This window comes from Chenopodium album, chromosome 4, assembly GCF_948465745.1.
Source record: "Chenopodium album chromosome 4, dcCheAlbu1.1, whole genome shotgun sequence".
Lineage (NCBI taxonomy): Eukaryota > Viridiplantae > Streptophyta > Magnoliopsida > Caryophyllales > Amaranthaceae > Chenopodium > Chenopodium album.
The window spans coordinates 58,162,963-58,180,688 of NC_137837.1; the positions used below are offsets into that span (position 1 = coordinate 58,162,963).

The following is a 17,726-nucleotide window of genomic DNA, read 5'->3' on the forward strand; positions in this document are numbered from 1 at the left end:
TCTTGTATTGCCTCTATTTTTTCTGTCGAGAAGTTGCGCTTCTTTTGTCTTATCGGCCTAAACTTTCGATCCACATTAAGCTTGTGTTCCATTACTTTAGGGTGTGTTCCAGGCATCTCATTTGCCGAAAATGCAAACACATCCGCATTTTCTCTCGGCAGGCTAATTAAATGACATCTCATTTCAACATCCATATCGGCCCCAACCTTCACCGTCCGACTTGGATTTCCTGGTTGGAGTTCAATTTGCACCGTCTCACCTCCCAGTGACGGTCTCGGTACAGTTTCTGGCCTTGCATCAAAATTCCCCATGGACAAGTCCCGCACCGATGAATCTCTTTCCCTTTTTGGATTATTCGCTGTCGACCCCTTTTGCACTGGATTTTTTATAGCCGTGACATAGCATGATTTCGCCATCACTTGTCCGCCGTGCACTTTTTCCACACTTCCCATATTTGACACATAGGTAATAGTTAGGTGGTAATTTGATACCACTGCCTGTATGTCATGAGTTATCGGTCTCCCAATAATCCCATTGTATGCCGATGGCACATCTACTACCAGAAATTCAGCCATTACATCTCTTGTCGTTATTCCATCTCCGAATCTAATTGGGAGAACTATACTTCCCTCTGGTCTCACCGTTGAGCCGTTAAACCCAATTATAGGGTAAGATACCGGCGTTAGGTATTGTCTTCCTATCATGAGTTCATTAAACGCCTGCATAAACAAGACGTTTACTGAGCTTCCCCCGTCCACCAAGACTCTTTTCACATCAGCCTCGTTAATTTTTGCTATCAGCAGTAGGGGGTCATCATGTGGGAAAACTATTCCCCTTGCATCTTCCCTTGTAAACACTACATCTGGAATCTCAGATGGCCGCGGGCGATCATTAACATCTAAGGCGTTAACGATGTGCTGATGTTCTGATAGGTGCTTCCGTGCCCCACTTATCATACCTCCGTGAATCGGCCCACAAGTTATCACATCAACTCTTTTTCCAACAGACAGGGGTGGTTGTCCACTATCCCCATGCCGACTTACTTGTCCTTTCCTCTCTGGCCTAGCTTCAATCTGCTGGCGCTCCGGTTGCCGATACAGTGGTGGCTGATTTCCCCCCGCATGTAGCCGATACTGAGCCAGATGACCCCTTCTTATTAATTCTTCAATATTATCTTTCAACTGTGTACAATCTTCAGTATAATGTCCCACATCTCGGTGAAACATACAATATTTTTTCGCATCCCTTCCTTTTTCTTTCATCGGTATGGGCCTTACCCATCCTTCTCGGTTTTGATTTACATAATATATTGCGACCCTTGGTGCGTTTAGCGTTGTGTATGAACTATATCGCATTGGTACTTTGGTGCTTCTGACCTCTTGCCGACTTCCTCCCCTTACTAGGGTCGTATTCCTCGGCCTTCCTCCTCCTCACGATCCCCATCCGATATAGGATGATTTCTATCGGAAGAGCCAACTCGACTACTTGTTTTCATCAATTCTTCACTCTTTATGTAATCGTGAGCTTTTTTAAAAGCTGCTGCCAGTGTCGACTGATTCTTCCTGGTTAAGTCACTACTAAAAAAAAGTCGATTTCCGACAGAAAAGTTCCGTCGGAAACACCCCGTTTTGCGTCGAAAAACCCGTTTCTGACGGAATTTCCATCAGAAAACTCGTTTCTGACGGAATTTCCGTCGGAACTGGTTATCGGAAAACAGTTCGTAGGAAATAGGACCTTTTCCGACGGAATTTCCGTCGGAACCACCTTTCCGACAGAAATTACGACGGAAATTAGTCTGTCGGGAGAGGTTTTACGGTCCGGAAAAATCCGTCGTAAATTTCCGACGGAATTACCTGTCGTCTAAAAGTTATGACGGAATTTCCGTCAGAAAATGCATTAAAAAAATTTTAAAAAAATCTGGTGGCACCACCGCCACCAACCCCACACCTGCACTTCACCACAACACGCTCTACCACCACACACCACCTCAAAACACCACTATAATCCGCCCACAACACCAAAATAATAAACAATAATATTTAAAAAAAATAATACAAAAAAGTGAAAAAAACACAAAAAAATCCAAACCAGTAGATATACATATTTGATCGGAATTTCAATAAAAAGAAAAAACGACAATTAACTATGATAATTAAAATTATTTAATAATTCATAAACTAACATTTACATAAATAATTTACTATAATCATAAATGTTCAAAAATAAAACAAGATCTAAAATTTAATCAAAATTAAAACAAGATCTAAAATTTAATTTAAGTTAAAACTAGATCTACAAAAAAACCTTAAATGCTCGCGACGGTGGGTTTTTTTTTTTTTGCAGTGGTGTTGTTACAGAGACCTTGAGATACTCATGACGGTGGATAGAGGCGGTGGTGTTAGTGCGGCGGTTGCTGTTGTTTGCGGTGGTTGTTGTTAGGCAGTGCACCGTTGTTTGAGGTTGATGTTGGAGGTGGTTGTTGAAGTGGTGGTATTGTTTGAGGTAGATGTTGGTGGTCGTTGTTGCAGTCGCGGTGGTGGGAAGAAAGAGGGGAAAGAGAGGAGAGAAGAAAGAACGGTGGTGGTTTTTGTTGCGGTGGTAAGAAACAAGGGAAAGAAGAGGAGAGAAGGAAGAGGAACAGAAAAGAAGATCCGGAAGAGAAAAGGAGAGAGAAAGGGGAATAAGGCAAAAGGGGAAGGAGAGAGAAAGAGAAAGGGAAATAAGGAAAAAGAGAGGCGGAAAGATAAAAAGGGGAGGGAGGAAGCTGCGTGCTTTAGGGTTTACTTTTAAATGGGCTTTTTGTTTTTTTCTTTTTAAAAAATAATATTCCGACAGAAAAATCCATCGGAAATTTCCGATGTTTTTTTTTAAAAAAAAAATATATTCCAACGGAAAAATTCGTCGGAAATAGTAATTTCCGACGGAAAATTCCGTCGGAAAGTGCATATATTCCGACAGATTTATATTTCCGACGGATTTGCGACGGAAATTTTAAATTCGTCGGAAATATCCGACGGAATAAAAATCCGTCGGAAATTTTGGCATTTCCGACGGAATTACCTGTCCGTCGGAATTCGACCTGATTCTTGTAGTGAGTACCTTTTGAATTCTCAGTCGTTAAGACCATTCATCAACGCCATAACCGCTATCTCTTGCTGCAATTTCGGGATTGTATTGGCCTCATTATTAAATCTCCTTATGTAGTCCCTTAGAGACTCATCTGCCTTTTGCCCAACAGCCATCAACTCTCCTAAAGTTATCTGCCGCACACTATTACTTATATATTGCCCTACAAATATCTCAGCCAGCTTATGAAAGCTATCAATTGTTCCATTCCCTAGATTGTTGAACCAATCCGCCGCAGCCTCGGTCAGAGTGGTTGGAAACACTTTACACCATACAGCATCCGAGTTGGTGTATAGGATCATATGTCCTTCATATGAAGTTATGTATCTACTGGGATCTCCTCTTCCATCATATCGACATGTCGGCATTTTAATTTTCTCCGTTGGCTGAGCTAGGATGCTCTGCGCAAATGGTGACGCCCTCAAGTGGACTATTGTTCACACCGCACCTTGCTGTTGAGTCCTTGTACTTACGGCAGGACCTGAGGATTGAACCTCTGATTCCTAGCGAATCGGTTGTGATCTTACTGGCGACTTTTCATGCCGACGCCTCTGCGAACTTCCGGCCTGATTAAAATGATTGCCATGATTTGTAATCGGCACCCCTCCTCCATCTTGGGTTGCCCCTACTTCCTTCCTTTTCTTTCTCATGGCGCTCATTACCCTTGCTGCCGTTTCCAATTCCTCTGATGTAAACTCAGCCATGGGGTCAGGATCCATCCCAACTTGCCCTTCCGGGGTTAACGACATATGAAACTGATTATCCTCTAAAGTGTGGGTTTCATCATCAATCTCAATTTCTGGGTCTGGAACCCCAGCCCCCACTATGACCTTCCGGTTAACAACCTTTTTCAGCTATCGGTGTGCCTTGATTTTCAGGTATTTTTTTTTTTTGAAAGAAGTGAGGTTCTTAGGCGATAGAAGCAATTACTTAGCTTCCCCTCCTTCTAGCGCCAATTGTTCCTGCAAGGATTCGACAACTCGATTCCAAGATCCAAAGCTCGAGTATGCAACCCGTTAAGCTCCTATCGGCCAGACGAGAACCTAAACAAAGAGTAGAGATTAGCTAACCCCGGGGTGGATCCGGGGATAACCACTTCGATGACAAAGTCAGAAAATGTTTGAAGAAGATAAGAAGAAGAGAGAGAATATAGAGAGAGAAAGGGAGAGAGAGAGATAAACAAATGCTACCTTAATTATGAGGTAAAACCTGATTATTTATAGCTTGGTTAAGTGACAGGTGGCTGCATGGCATGCAAACCGATTTGCGCCAGGTGTCAAGTTGAAGACAACACGTGTCGGTCGCTGACAAGCTGTCTACCTTTTGCGTAAATGCCGATATGTCTAAAGTTCCGGAGAACCCGAACCCGCTTAAGATACCGGCCTTTCTTACATCATCGACTCTTATTCAGTATCTCCCCATACAACCATTAATCAGTTAGATTATTGGTCCAAAAAAAAAAAAAAAACTCCCTCTGTTTCGCATTAGTTGCAACACTAGGTTAGGCTCATAGTAGTTTAAGAAAATTATAAACTTGGATTATAGGCTTATAATATAAAGTATTGTTAGTCTCATATATATATATATATATATATATATATATATATATATATATATATATATATATATATATATATATATATATATATATATATTGTGTGTGTGTGTAGACATCTAAAAATGTCTCCCCAAAATCCGATGATTAACAACCTTTCACCGCCATTATTAGTCGGGCTAAGTATTTAATCCCGAGAGTGCTTAAAGTCCATGTTCAATCAAGCTCAGCTCACAAAATAGTCAACAGGTCAGTCTTAATGTTTAGTCAAGGCATAATCCTATATGTATTTTGGCCCGAACCCTTTTTAATTCATTTCGTATTATTTATTAATTGAGCCTAATTAATGAATAATAAACCTAAATAACCCGAAATTATGAAACGACACTTAGAAATACCGAGCTTAATTAGGTTAAAAGTGAGTTTGGATGCATTTCTGAAAATATTGTACACGCGACACGGTAGAATACACCACGGTGGACAATGCCACGTCACTGTGTCCAGTGTCGTGTCATGGTACACATACTGTGACACGTGATTTTTCTGTGTTTTCTCCGCGTACACAACTGCACGCTCTTAATCCATCTGAATGTATTTAGGGAAAATAGTGCCCCGTGACACGATAAACTATACCGTGTCGCGGCAGACATGCCGTGTCACGGTCCCCCAAATTAGGTTTTTATCTTTTCTAGGGTTCTGTATGGTCCTCTACTCATTTCCTCTATAAATACGAGCCTCATTTCTGCAGTTCGGGGCATAAAACAATTCTCGATTCTCTCTTCTATGCTCTAGCCTAAACATTAGCCTACCTTATTATCTCACAATACTTCCCTTAAGCACTCCAAGGAGTCCATACTTTACCCGAGGTTCCATCCTTAAACCAAGGCGTAAAAAGGTAGAACTGTTTAAGGGTTTGACCTATAATCAACTTAATTTAATTTAATTTTTATTATTGTTTTATTAATTTCCTTGAAGTTACTAATGCGTTTATTATTTTGTAGTTGCAAGCAAACAAAATCAAAGTAAGGAATCATGTTCCTTTTTTTCTATTATTTTTCAAATGATTGTTGTTATGTTTGTCATATATTAATTGTTGGATTATTGTTGAATTGCTTCCAATATTAATGTTAATTTTATTATATTTATTGATAACCATATTGCATGTTTAAAGGGAATATGTAATTAAAAATCACACCTAATAAGATAATTTGGACGACCGATTTAGATTCCTTTTTAATCTTGTTATTAATTCAAGTGATCACAATATTTTAGAATTATGTGTTGCATTAATATTCAACCAATTTAGCCTAATAATAGTTTGGAGCGAATTGAATCTTTGTTTTCATGCCTTTGAGATCGTAGGAATACTTTTCACTATAAGAATCGAGTAGAGGCCAATACGGGCGAATGCGACTCCATGACTCACTTCGTACCATCATTCCCGATCCTTCTTTCGTGGTTCCAAACCAGATGGAGTTATTAATCTCATGGATTATGAATGGGGTGTAACCTTCACGGAACAATCATTGTTGCCTACGTTGTCCCTTTATTTGTGGTTCTCTTTTATGACCCGCGAACAGTTTACAAGTTCCTTAAAAACTTGTTGGCGGCTCCCTACTTTCTTTGTCCCTAATCGTATATGTCAATTCCCACTTCCTATGAGTGCCAAGCATATTATTCACAACATGCTAATGTAGGCGCGCTTCGAACGAAGCCTACACGTGGGTGAGATTGATAGGAAAGATAAATAATAAAATATTTGTAAAAGTGGGGTTAGTGGGAGAGAGAAATTATAAAATAATGGTGGGTCTTTTCCAAATACTTCCTCCGTTAACGGTTAATTGCAACAATTAATAAAAATGGGTGCTAAGCTTTAATTGCAACAAAAAAAATTCTTTCCTTTTTGGTAAGTTTTCTTTACCAAAATGACCAAAAGACCGTCACTTAAAAATTATTATTAACACATAAAACTATACATAACTACAAATCATTATAATCCTAATTTAACTTAATTAAAATCACATTCATCCCCATTCTCCATTATCTTTCTCTCTCCTCCTCCTTCTTCATCTTCATCTCTCATTTCCCCATTATATTTCTCTGTCCTCCTTCAACCATTCTCATCAATTGAAGAAGAAGACCACCTTTTTATTATTCAATTTCAGATTTGGGTTTTGGGGGTCAAGCAAGTGTTTCGTGGGTGGTGGTTTTGTGGGTTGGTTGTTCGTGGTGGTAGTTCGCGTAGGTGGTGGGTTAGTTCGTGGTGGTAGTTCGCGTAGGTGGTGCTTGGTGTTCTGTTTAATTGTGGTTTTAGTTTTTGTTGGATTAATATTAAGTATATGCCCTTACTTTTCATTAATTATAGTTAAGAAATTTTACCTTGGGTTCCGTGCACACCCTCTTTGTTGCAATTAACCGTTAACAGAGGAAGTATAATAGTTTTGCAACTAATATGAAACGGCCCAAAATGGAAAGTGTTATAACTAATACGAAACGAAGAGTAGTTACATTAAGTTCGTGGGCTGATAGCGAGCCGATGACCATGAGGCCCACCAAGAGAATATAGGTCATACAACCATGGCGCACGAAAAGCCTACATGGGCTATAGGGCCATAGATGTATGCCCAAGCACCATGAGCCTAACGGATTGTGTCACATGTGTGCACACATGCCGCAATTTCTTACTTGCACTATTGTGCAACTAAGATAGCTCGCCTAACTTAAAACACATCAATCAATCAATAACATAATACTAAAACAAACACCGGAAATGACACGTGTCACTTTCTGGTGCTGTTTTTTCCCTCCAAATTGGTTTTTTTTTTTTAATTTTTTTTAACTTCTTATGTTAAAATTTGTATTTATAATATATTCATCAAATCATTTAATTGTGATTCACTTCCAAAAAAAATAAAAATTTGTGATTCAGATATTATATTTTCCATATCTTTATTATATAGATTATTATTGAATGTTTATATTATTCCATCTATAACGTAATATTAAAATAAACACTAGCCTCTCCTCTTTTTTTTTTTTTTTTTTTTTTTTGCACAATGAGATAACTACTTATTGTAAGTTATACTAAAAATATTCACCAAATCATATAATTGTGATTCACTTACCTTAATTTATGATTCACAAAATTTTTTTTATAAAATATTAGTCTAATTTATATTACTTTGTTTATCATAGGGAGTATTTATTCTTTAAAATAAAATATTTATCTTTTAATATGACAACACTTTATATGTAATTTTTTATTTATTTGTTCAAATTTTCAAAATATTTTATCTATAGTAAGATTCCGTTCTCTTCACCTTATTTTTGCTGAACTGAAATTATTTTTACTGAAACAAAATTATATTTGCTGAACTTAAATTAATTTTACTGAACTTAAATTAATTTTATTGAACTGAAATTATTTTTGTTGAACTGAAATTATTTTTACTGATTTTCTATTATAATACTTCTTTAAAAAAAAACTGAATTTTACTGTACTGAACTTATTTTTATTGAACTGAAATTATTTTTACTAAACTAAAATTAATTTTACTGAACTGAACTTATTTTTATAGAACTGAAATTATTTTTACTTAATATTAGTTTTGTAAGGTGAAGAGAACATAGCCTAATTTTGTAACAAAAATAATAATAATGTGTTTTTGAAATAATAGATTCATATTCATATTCATATTCATATTATTGTTATTTTTAGGCCCCGTTCTCTTCACCTTATTTTTGCTGAATTGAAATTATTTTTACTGAAACAAAATTATATTTACTGAACTTAAATTATTTTTACTGAAGTTAAATTAATTTTTACTGAACTTAAATTATTTTTACTGAAGTTAAATTAATTTTACTGAACTAAAATTATTTTTGCTGAACTGAAATTATTTTTATTGATTTTCTATTATAATTCTTCTTTAAGAAAACTGAATTTTACTGAACTGAACTTATTTTTACTGAACTGAAATTATTTTTACTTAATATTTTTTTTAAGGTGAAGAGAACAGGGCTTTATTGTTATTATTCCCTTACAAATTATATATGTTTTCAACTATCCCAAAGTGTATGCATAATGTCGTAATTAAATTATGTTACAATCCTATCTTTTATCTTTTTAATACACACAACCTTAAATCTTATTATATCTGAAGAAATAAATCAGTATCCTACTCATAGTGTTTAATATACAATTTTAAAATACTTAATTATTTAGCTAATAAAATGAAAAACGATACCAATTCATTATTAATATTCTAAATTATTAATTTGTCTAATTCGGTATTTCATTATGTTTCATATTTCATTTCATTACGTAAATAAAAAAAATATACTATGGTTATAATTTGTCTACATCCAGTATACAAATGATTTTATTTGGATTTTTTAAAATATAGTTGAATTGTAAATAATAGTGAAATTACCATGCATGGCATGAGCCCTAATCTAGTATAATAACAAATAAAACACAAGGTTTTTTTTTAATTTTTTTTTAATTTTTTAATTTTTTTTTAATTTTTTAATTTTTATGTTTAGAGAACCATAAGGGCATGTGATAAGAATTGATCCCAAGATATTTTGGAACCAGGAGGAGAAATCTAATCAGTTGAGCTAACCCTCACTCTCTAAAATGCAAGCATACTACTCTACTTTCTTCTCCAACATTCTTCCTTTCTCAATTTTTTTATATTACACATTTATAAAATAATCAAACAAATTCATCAATCCTTCATCACTGTAATATCGATTGCAAATTATACCTAAATATAATGACACTAGATGAAGCCCGAGCGATGCACGGTTTGTTTGAATTTTTAAAAATATATTTTTTTAATGTATGTGCTAAAATTTGTTATAGATTTAGATAAAATTCATAATATCAAAAGATAATATTTTATATTTAATTAATTTAAACTTAAAAATCTCATTCGACAATTTTGCTTACATGGCATTTGAATTATTTAATTTTAAAAGAAATTATTAATCTCTTATTTTTTAAAATTGACCAAAGAGTCCTGTCCAAATAGGCCAAAGAGACTACCTTAGAGGCGGTCTCTAGCTAAGCGGTCTCTTTGGCAAAGAGACTGCTTTATTAGAGGCGGTCTCTAGAATTAAAAAACTTAGACCGCATATCTAAGATAGGCACTCCGAAAAAATGAGACCGCTTATTAAGCTATTAGGTCTCTTTGGCCTCATTTATAATAATAAAAAAAAAAAAATCAATTTATCAATATAACTTTTATTGTATTTAAATTACAATTTTTACATTTATGAAATAAAACATACAAAATAATTATTTAAATTTCATATACCTTAAATTACAAACATTTTACTAATATTAAATATCAATGAAAATCCAATACACAAAATATAATAATAATAATAAAGAAACTCTCTAAAAGATGACTTCGATCTTCAAAGATCTTCAATTACAAATTTCTTCACTTGAAACATGTAGATCGTTACCTACAACCTAAAAAAAAACACGCAAAATCATACACAAAATCAATAAGAAATTAAACATCAATCGGCAACTAATTACATACACAAAATTGGTAATTTTGAAAAGGTGTGAAACACTAGTTTGATCCAAAATCTTGTCTTGTAATCCAAACACCAGCCATAAACAATTAGAAAACACCCCCAAAAGATCAATTATTAATGGGTTAAAAAAAATTTACTAACAGGAACTTTCTTTTGGGTTACGACACAAAATGAATCTTTCCCACGAACAACAATCGATGTAATTCCACCTGATTTCACTGCCTTAAACGCATATTCTAATTAAAAAAAATTCAAATCCACAAAAATGTGAAAAGGGATATAAATAAAAATAGCGAAAAACCCTAGAAAATGATCGAAATATGAAAAAATTGGATTGAGATGATAGATCTTGAGGATGAAATTGAGCGTACCAACTTGAAAGAGACGACCTACAAGAGAGAAAAGAGTAATGTGTCGATCATAGCCTACTCCGCTGCCTCTACTCATGCTTGTTTGTTGTTCTGCTGAATCAAGTGTAAATTTAGGAGAGAGAAAAAAGGGAGAGAGTGAAATTGGGGAATGAGGAAAACAGATCAAACATTGGAAAATGTTGTGAATGTGCTTTGATTTTACAGAGATTAGAGAGAGGGCGAGAAGAAAGAAGGGATGAGATACGGCAAGGAGGAAGAAGGAAGGAGAGAGATAAAGGAGAGGATGAATAGAAAGGATTGAGGAGGCGTGAAGCAATTAGGGTTTTTTTTTTTTTTTTTTTTTTTGTAAATAAGGGAGACCGGTTAAGTGGCATAACAAGTCTCTCCTAATTATTTTTTTAATCTTTTTTTTTTTGAAAAAAAAGAGAGATCGGTTTCTTAAATAACGGGTCTCTAACTATTTTTATTAAAAAGAAAATAAATTTAAAAATACGCTAGAGACCCGTTTTCTTTGATATTAGGTCTGTCAAATATTTTTACCCTTAAAAAAGTTAAGTTTGAGACTTGTTATTAACAATAAACGGTCTTTTGGACCAAAGAGACCGGTTATGTAGATAACAGGTCTTTTATATTGGGTCTCTTTGGCCAATTTTGTAGTAGTATTGGCTACAATTAAAATTTATAATCATACGTGGCGCGTTAAGAAAATTAAATCATATGTGGCTCTCTAAAAACTCCCCTTTATATGTATATATTAGATTTATCACAAATTCAGTAATCGATTTGCAATAATTATCATATAATTACAATGATTTTCATCCTTTTGTCATTTAGTAAAATGATTCATTGAGTTTTAGAGAACCAATGGAGAAGACGGTGGGTTTTAACTTATTTGATTTTCTCTCTTCTTTTTTTTAATATTTTTATTCTTAACCAATCATAAATTGATAATTATTTTCTCTATGATGAATCAAGATTAGATTTTAGGTGTATATTCAATTTTTAAGAGTTGGAATAATTACAATTGAATTTTTGTATAATTTCTGTACAAAAATGAACATGTAGTAATTTTAAAATGAACATTTATTACAAAATGAATATCTATTGCATAAAAAATTAACATGTTTTAACGATTTATATGCAATGAATTTGAAATATGAAAATCATGTTCATTTTAATATACTAAATATTTATAATTTTTTTTAAAGTGTTCATTTTTAAATATTAAACTGTTTGTGGCTCGGGTGAGCCTCGAGTTTTGTTTAAATACAAAAATAATGCTTTAAATTTAAATAATATTCTGAAAACATTATCTTATAAATTTAATATAAATTTAAAATTTAGGAAAAAAGAGAGATACAGTAGTATACATGTACATATTAATTTGTTTAATTGTTTAACTATTTCTTAATCTAGAAAATTACTCGTACCATCCATGAAATCAACAACAATTAAATTACTATGTGATTAACTTCTTACACATTATATATATTGTAGTTTATTGTGCAATTACTTAGAAGTTACATTCTAGAGAAAATTAAATACGAAGGTTACACATATTAAAAGTTATGAGTGATGACACATAAGGTGACACGTGACACGTGACACATAGTGATAATGTGGTGCCAAATCATACTAATGCAACGGTAACACATGAGGCCTTCCAAAGGAAGGTTAGTGAGGTATGAGTAAATGCATAATTAATGAGGGGCATGAGGGTCATTTCATGAAAATGTATATTCTGAATTTAATAATATCATTGGGTGATCAATAGTATCACTCAATGATCAAATAGTACCATTAAACATTCAATGGTACTATGTACTCCCTCCGTTTTTAAATACTTGCTCCATTTTCCATTCCCTGTCTTTTTTAATACTTGCTCAAATTCCTTATTTGGAAAGTTTTTACAATATTTACTTTATTTCTCTCACCTAGTGGGCCCAAAATAAATCATATTTTATTAATTTCATATTCTCTCTCCTCCACTTTTTTGTATTACTTTTGCTTTTACAATTTTTTTTAATTCTTCCACCTACCCCTCTACCTCCATATTTGATTACTTTCTTCAATTTCTCCTAAAACTCCGCGCATAGAGAAATGAAGCAAGTATTTAAAAATGGAAGGAGTATATATGTAGTGGTACCAACTATGTATTGAAATAGTATCACTACTAGGGATGTAAGTAGGGCGGGTCAAGTAGGAGACCCGCCCTAGTGGGGCGGGAATGGGTCTTGGCTTGGTGGGTGATGGAGCGGGGATGGGGATAAAAATCATACTCGCCATGGGTGATGGGGCGGGGGTGGATTTTACATTGTACCAACCTCATCCCCGCCCCGCTCCATCCGCCCCACTTCGTACCCGCCTTATCCCCACCTCACACCCACATTTATATATTTTATAAAACAAAATTATACACTTTTATACTATTTTATATATAAAAAAATATGTAAAATAAAATAAAAGATATAATAATTTGTAATACACTAATTTTATAACTAAAAAAAGTGTGTAATATTAATAATAATTTTATTTGTTGTAATTTACGTAGTATTAAATATGTTGGATTGTGTATTGGGAGGTGGGTCTTAAGTGGGGATTGGGCGGGTCTTAGGTGGGGATTAAGTGGAAATGGATATCCAAGTGGGAGGTGGGGCGGGGATGATTTTGAAATTGTACCCGCTAGGGCGGGGATGTGGATGAATTTAAGACCCGCCGCGGGGATGGGGACGTGGATGGGGATGAAACTTTTAGGTGGAGATGGAAAGGCCAACATCCGCCCCGACCCGCCCCATTGACATCCCTAATCACTACATAGTCAATGATATTATATGAACTTTCAATGGTACATGTAAAAGTGATTCCACTTATCAATCTCTCTCCTCCTTTCTCTAACCCCCATGTGCTTTTCAATATTTTAGTATTAGTTATGCATTTGTAAATGCATATCAGACCTACAACAGTACTTCCTCGTAACACGTCTCTATGTGTTTTAATGGTATTATAGATGTTCATATTTTATAATGTGCTCGTATATTTTTATGAAATGTTCATTTTATTAGGTATATTTTATGATTGCATGATAAATGTTCATTTTTAATATACTTAATGTTCATATATCTTTGATGTATTCATTTTATATTACTAAATGTTCATTTTTTTAAAAGTGTTTATAATTTTTTTTTCTTATTAAATATTCATTTTTAAGGACTTGGACTTCGATGTCTACCATTCCGGTGATTATATGATAAATGTTTATTTTTTCATACAAAATGATCATTTTTAACGTATTCACTTTATAGTACTAAATGTTCATCTTTTAATGTGTTCATTTTTTATTACTAAATGCTCATATTTTACATTTTCAGATTTTTTTTACTAAATATTCATTTTATGGGCGTGGTGCAGCTATATTAGCTGCACTAGGATCGGTGAAGCTAAGACGTATTCAAGCCACCATGTGCCTAAATGATTAGGGATGTTAATAGGGCAAGTAGGGCTGTGCAGAGTGCGGTATAGACCGTACCAAACCGCAAACCAAACCGCAATTTTACGGTTTAGTGCGGTTTGCGGTTTGGAAATTACGGTGCGGTTTTCAAATTTGACCAAATCGCGGTTTTGCAGTTTGGTGCGGTTTTAAAAAAATTTCAAGTCGCACCGCAAACCGCAATTTAAAAATAAATATACTAAAATTTAAAAATAAACTAAAAAAAAAAACTAATATAAAAATAAAAGATCCTAAAATTTTTTAGGGTTACTTATTTTATTTTGCAATACCATAGTAGCCGACATCTTCACCTCTAATTCTCATCTATCCCTCCTCTCCCTCATTTTTCTTCCTCTCTGACTCTTTGTATCAATTTCACAATTTTTACATCTCTTTCTCAAACAATCGACCACCACATACAATCAGATTGTTAATTGTGTGGGTCATTATTAAGAAAACCAAAAGTTTTCCTTTCTTACTCTACGTTTCTAGTGCTTTGGAGTTGTAAGGCTTTTTCATTTGTGATATAACTTTTGGTTTTTGTATTAGTTAAGTTGTAATGCAGTGGTTGTGGTTTACTTAATGATTTTGCATTACTTCATGTTTGCCTTGGCATGTTACTTGGTTCACTATTAGCATTGAAGTAAATCACTACCTCTGATCTGTATTGAATCATCTGCATAGTTGTACAGTTTTAAGTAAAAATTTCATAAGAGAAGATAAGCAAATAATCATTATTTGTGAGGTAAAAAAATTGTGGAAAAACGGCAAACCGCACCGCACCAAACCGTATATTGCGGTGCGGTTTATATAATAATTGCGGTTTGAAAAAATCACAAACCGCACCGTGCACGGCCTTAAGGGCAAGCAGATATCATCCCCATCCTCACCTAACATTCTCATCCTCATCACCATCACCATCACCATCTCCATCCTTATCTTTATAGCTGGTCTAAAATTTATCCTCATTCTCGCCCTGACAGATACAATTCAAAAATCACCCCCACTTGGATGTCCACACCCATCTAATTCCCACCCAAGACCCACCTAATCAACGTCTTCCAAATACACAATACTAGATAATGTAGATTATAGACTACAATAATAAAATAAAATAAATCATTGTAGATATTACACATTTTTGTTTTGTTTATTGTATAAGTCTATTACAAAGTATTATATTTACTAATCTATACTTTATTTTACTTAATTTTTTTAATATACTACCTCCGTTAACAGTTATTTGCAACAAATGGGGTATGCACGGACTCCTAGACAAAACTTCTTAAATATGATTATTGAAATTTATGCACATGTAAGTAATTATTAATCAAATTTATTTAAAAAAAAAAAAACCAATTGCAATCAAACCAGAACCGCTCATACCACCACCACCACGTCGCCCAGAACCACCACCCATGCCACCTTAAACCTATGAACAACCACCCACGCCACCCACAACTCACCGAATCCGCCCACAAACCACCGAAATCCACCTGAGAACCACAAAAACCACCCTAAAGGACAAAAACCACCAGATCCGAAACCCAAACTCACCCACAAAACAGCCACCTAAACCACCAAAACCCACGAAATAGCTAGCCATAAACCACCCACAAAAGCCACCAACACCCACGAACCACCAACACCCACCCACGACCCACTAACACTCACACACGAACCACCAATACCCACGAACCACCTGCACCCACGAACCACCAACACCCACGAACCACCAACACCCACCAAAATCTACGAAATAGCAAGCCACGAACCACCCACAAAAGCCACCAACACCCACGAAATAACCACCCACGAACCACCAACACCCACACACGACCCACTAACACCCACACAAACCAGATTTAAATAAACCCACCCACAAACCAGATCTTCTAATCTCACCCACGAAACAAGTAGAGACGAAGGTGAGAAATGAAGATAATAATGAGAGATAAAGAAGGAAGATGATGAAGATGGAGCACAGAGATTGTGGGGAAACGAAATTAGGGGTGAATCATTTTTTTTTTTTAGGGTAAAAGTTTAGATAATTGAGTTAGATTAGAGTTATAATAATTTGTAATTATGTGTAGTATTATGTATTAATAATTTTTAGATGAGGATATTTTGGTCATTTTACAAGAAAAAAGTTACTCACTAATAATTTATAATCAAACAAAATCCAAAAATTAGTGTCGTGTGATTACCATACGGACAAATTAGCTTCAGACTACGACAAGAAATAGGTTGGGCTACATTGGTGTTCGTAGGCTTTGATATCTAAAATCCACCCCCCCCCCCCTCCCCCTTATTATGGCAAGTATGGTATTCATCTCTATCTCCGTCCCAGCACCTATCAAATCGAGACCCATACCCGTGTGTATATATTGCATATCAAGGAACCATGATACTAACCCTATGACTAGTTAGATTGATATAAACAAATACTTAACCACAAATCCTTGAAAGAAATAAGATCTCGATGGTTACACAAACTTTTGAAAAAACTCGCGTGAATATATTATATATATGTTATAAAAGTTTCTTAAATAAGTAAAAGTTACTATTTAAATTAAATAAAAGGTACCTTAATATATATATGAAAGGTACGTTATATAATAAATAAAGGAATCTATACTTAATTAGTAAAATTATCATCTTTCAATGAGTAAACAAAATTCCATAAGTAAAAGTAAATGTATAACTTATATATAAAACCATATCCTATACAATAAAATCATATGATTTAAATTTACCCAAAAAAGAGTTATATTTACCCCAAAATTTAACTAAAAGTTAGCCTAATACAGCATGATAATTATTGTAAATCAGATTGTAAACTTGTTTTAGGCTACCATATTCATATTGTGCCAGTGGGATACCTGTAAGGCTGTAAAATGACAGCAATTGGAGTCTTAAATTGCCAAAGGAATGCACACATTAAATGTATAATCAACTCTTGTTCAAGATTCATGCTTAGCAGGATTCTATTTAGGGTTAATTCCGCACATTAATCAGTAATCACAAACCCCAGCAACAATATATCCTTAGACTCCTAACCTCACTATGCCCACACCTCCACCATGAATTCTTCTTTCTTCCCAAGCATGACCATCCATATCACAAAGATCCCTGCTCATTTCTCATTGCATTCAAAACTAATTTGAGAAATATATAAAACGAAACAACATTAACATAGAAGATTGGGAGTAGCCTATATTACCTCTAATAGTGAGAAATAAAAGACTGCTCCCAGTTGATACACAGTTAAAAAGATTAACTATTTGTTCGCACGGCTTGATTCATTGTTCAAACGTTGTTATATGGATTGAAGCTCAAACCAAACTCCAAATATAACATTCAAATCAAGCTCGAGCTATAAACTTATACTCGGTGAAATAGTTGAGCTGTACTAGAGTTAGCTCTGGTATAATCTTGACTGATCTCGCAGTCTAACTCAGTCAACTCTGGTATGAGATATGTTGTGAGAGGAAACCCAGTCTAAGCAGTTCTGAATCTCATTATAGCAGTCTAATTAGTGTCAACGCAAAAACTAATGTCAAATAGGATCCTAATGCTTCTAACACCATAAAAACTCGCCATCTAGTTACTTCGTAGTGGCACGAAGTAAAGG

General features: G+C 34.4%; 1 protein-coding gene across 1 annotated transcript; it reads right to left on the bottom strand.

Moving 5' to 3' along the window:
- Nucleotides 1-3,110: 3,110 nt before the first annotated feature.
- LOC145627962 (uncharacterized) lies at nt 3,111-3,494 on the bottom strand. Its single transcript, XM_081680302.1, has one exon. The coding sequence runs from the start codon at nt 3,492-3,494 to the stop codon at nt 3,111-3,113; it is 384 nt and encodes a 127-aa protein (XP_081536428.1).
- Nucleotides 3,495-17,726: the final 14,232 nt, after the last annotated feature.

Excerpts from the sequence above, each read along its gene's own strand:
- LOC145627962 (XM_081680302.1), bottom strand. The coding sequence starts at position 3,494 with ATGCCGACATGTCGATATGATGGAAGAGGAGATCCCAGTAGATACATA.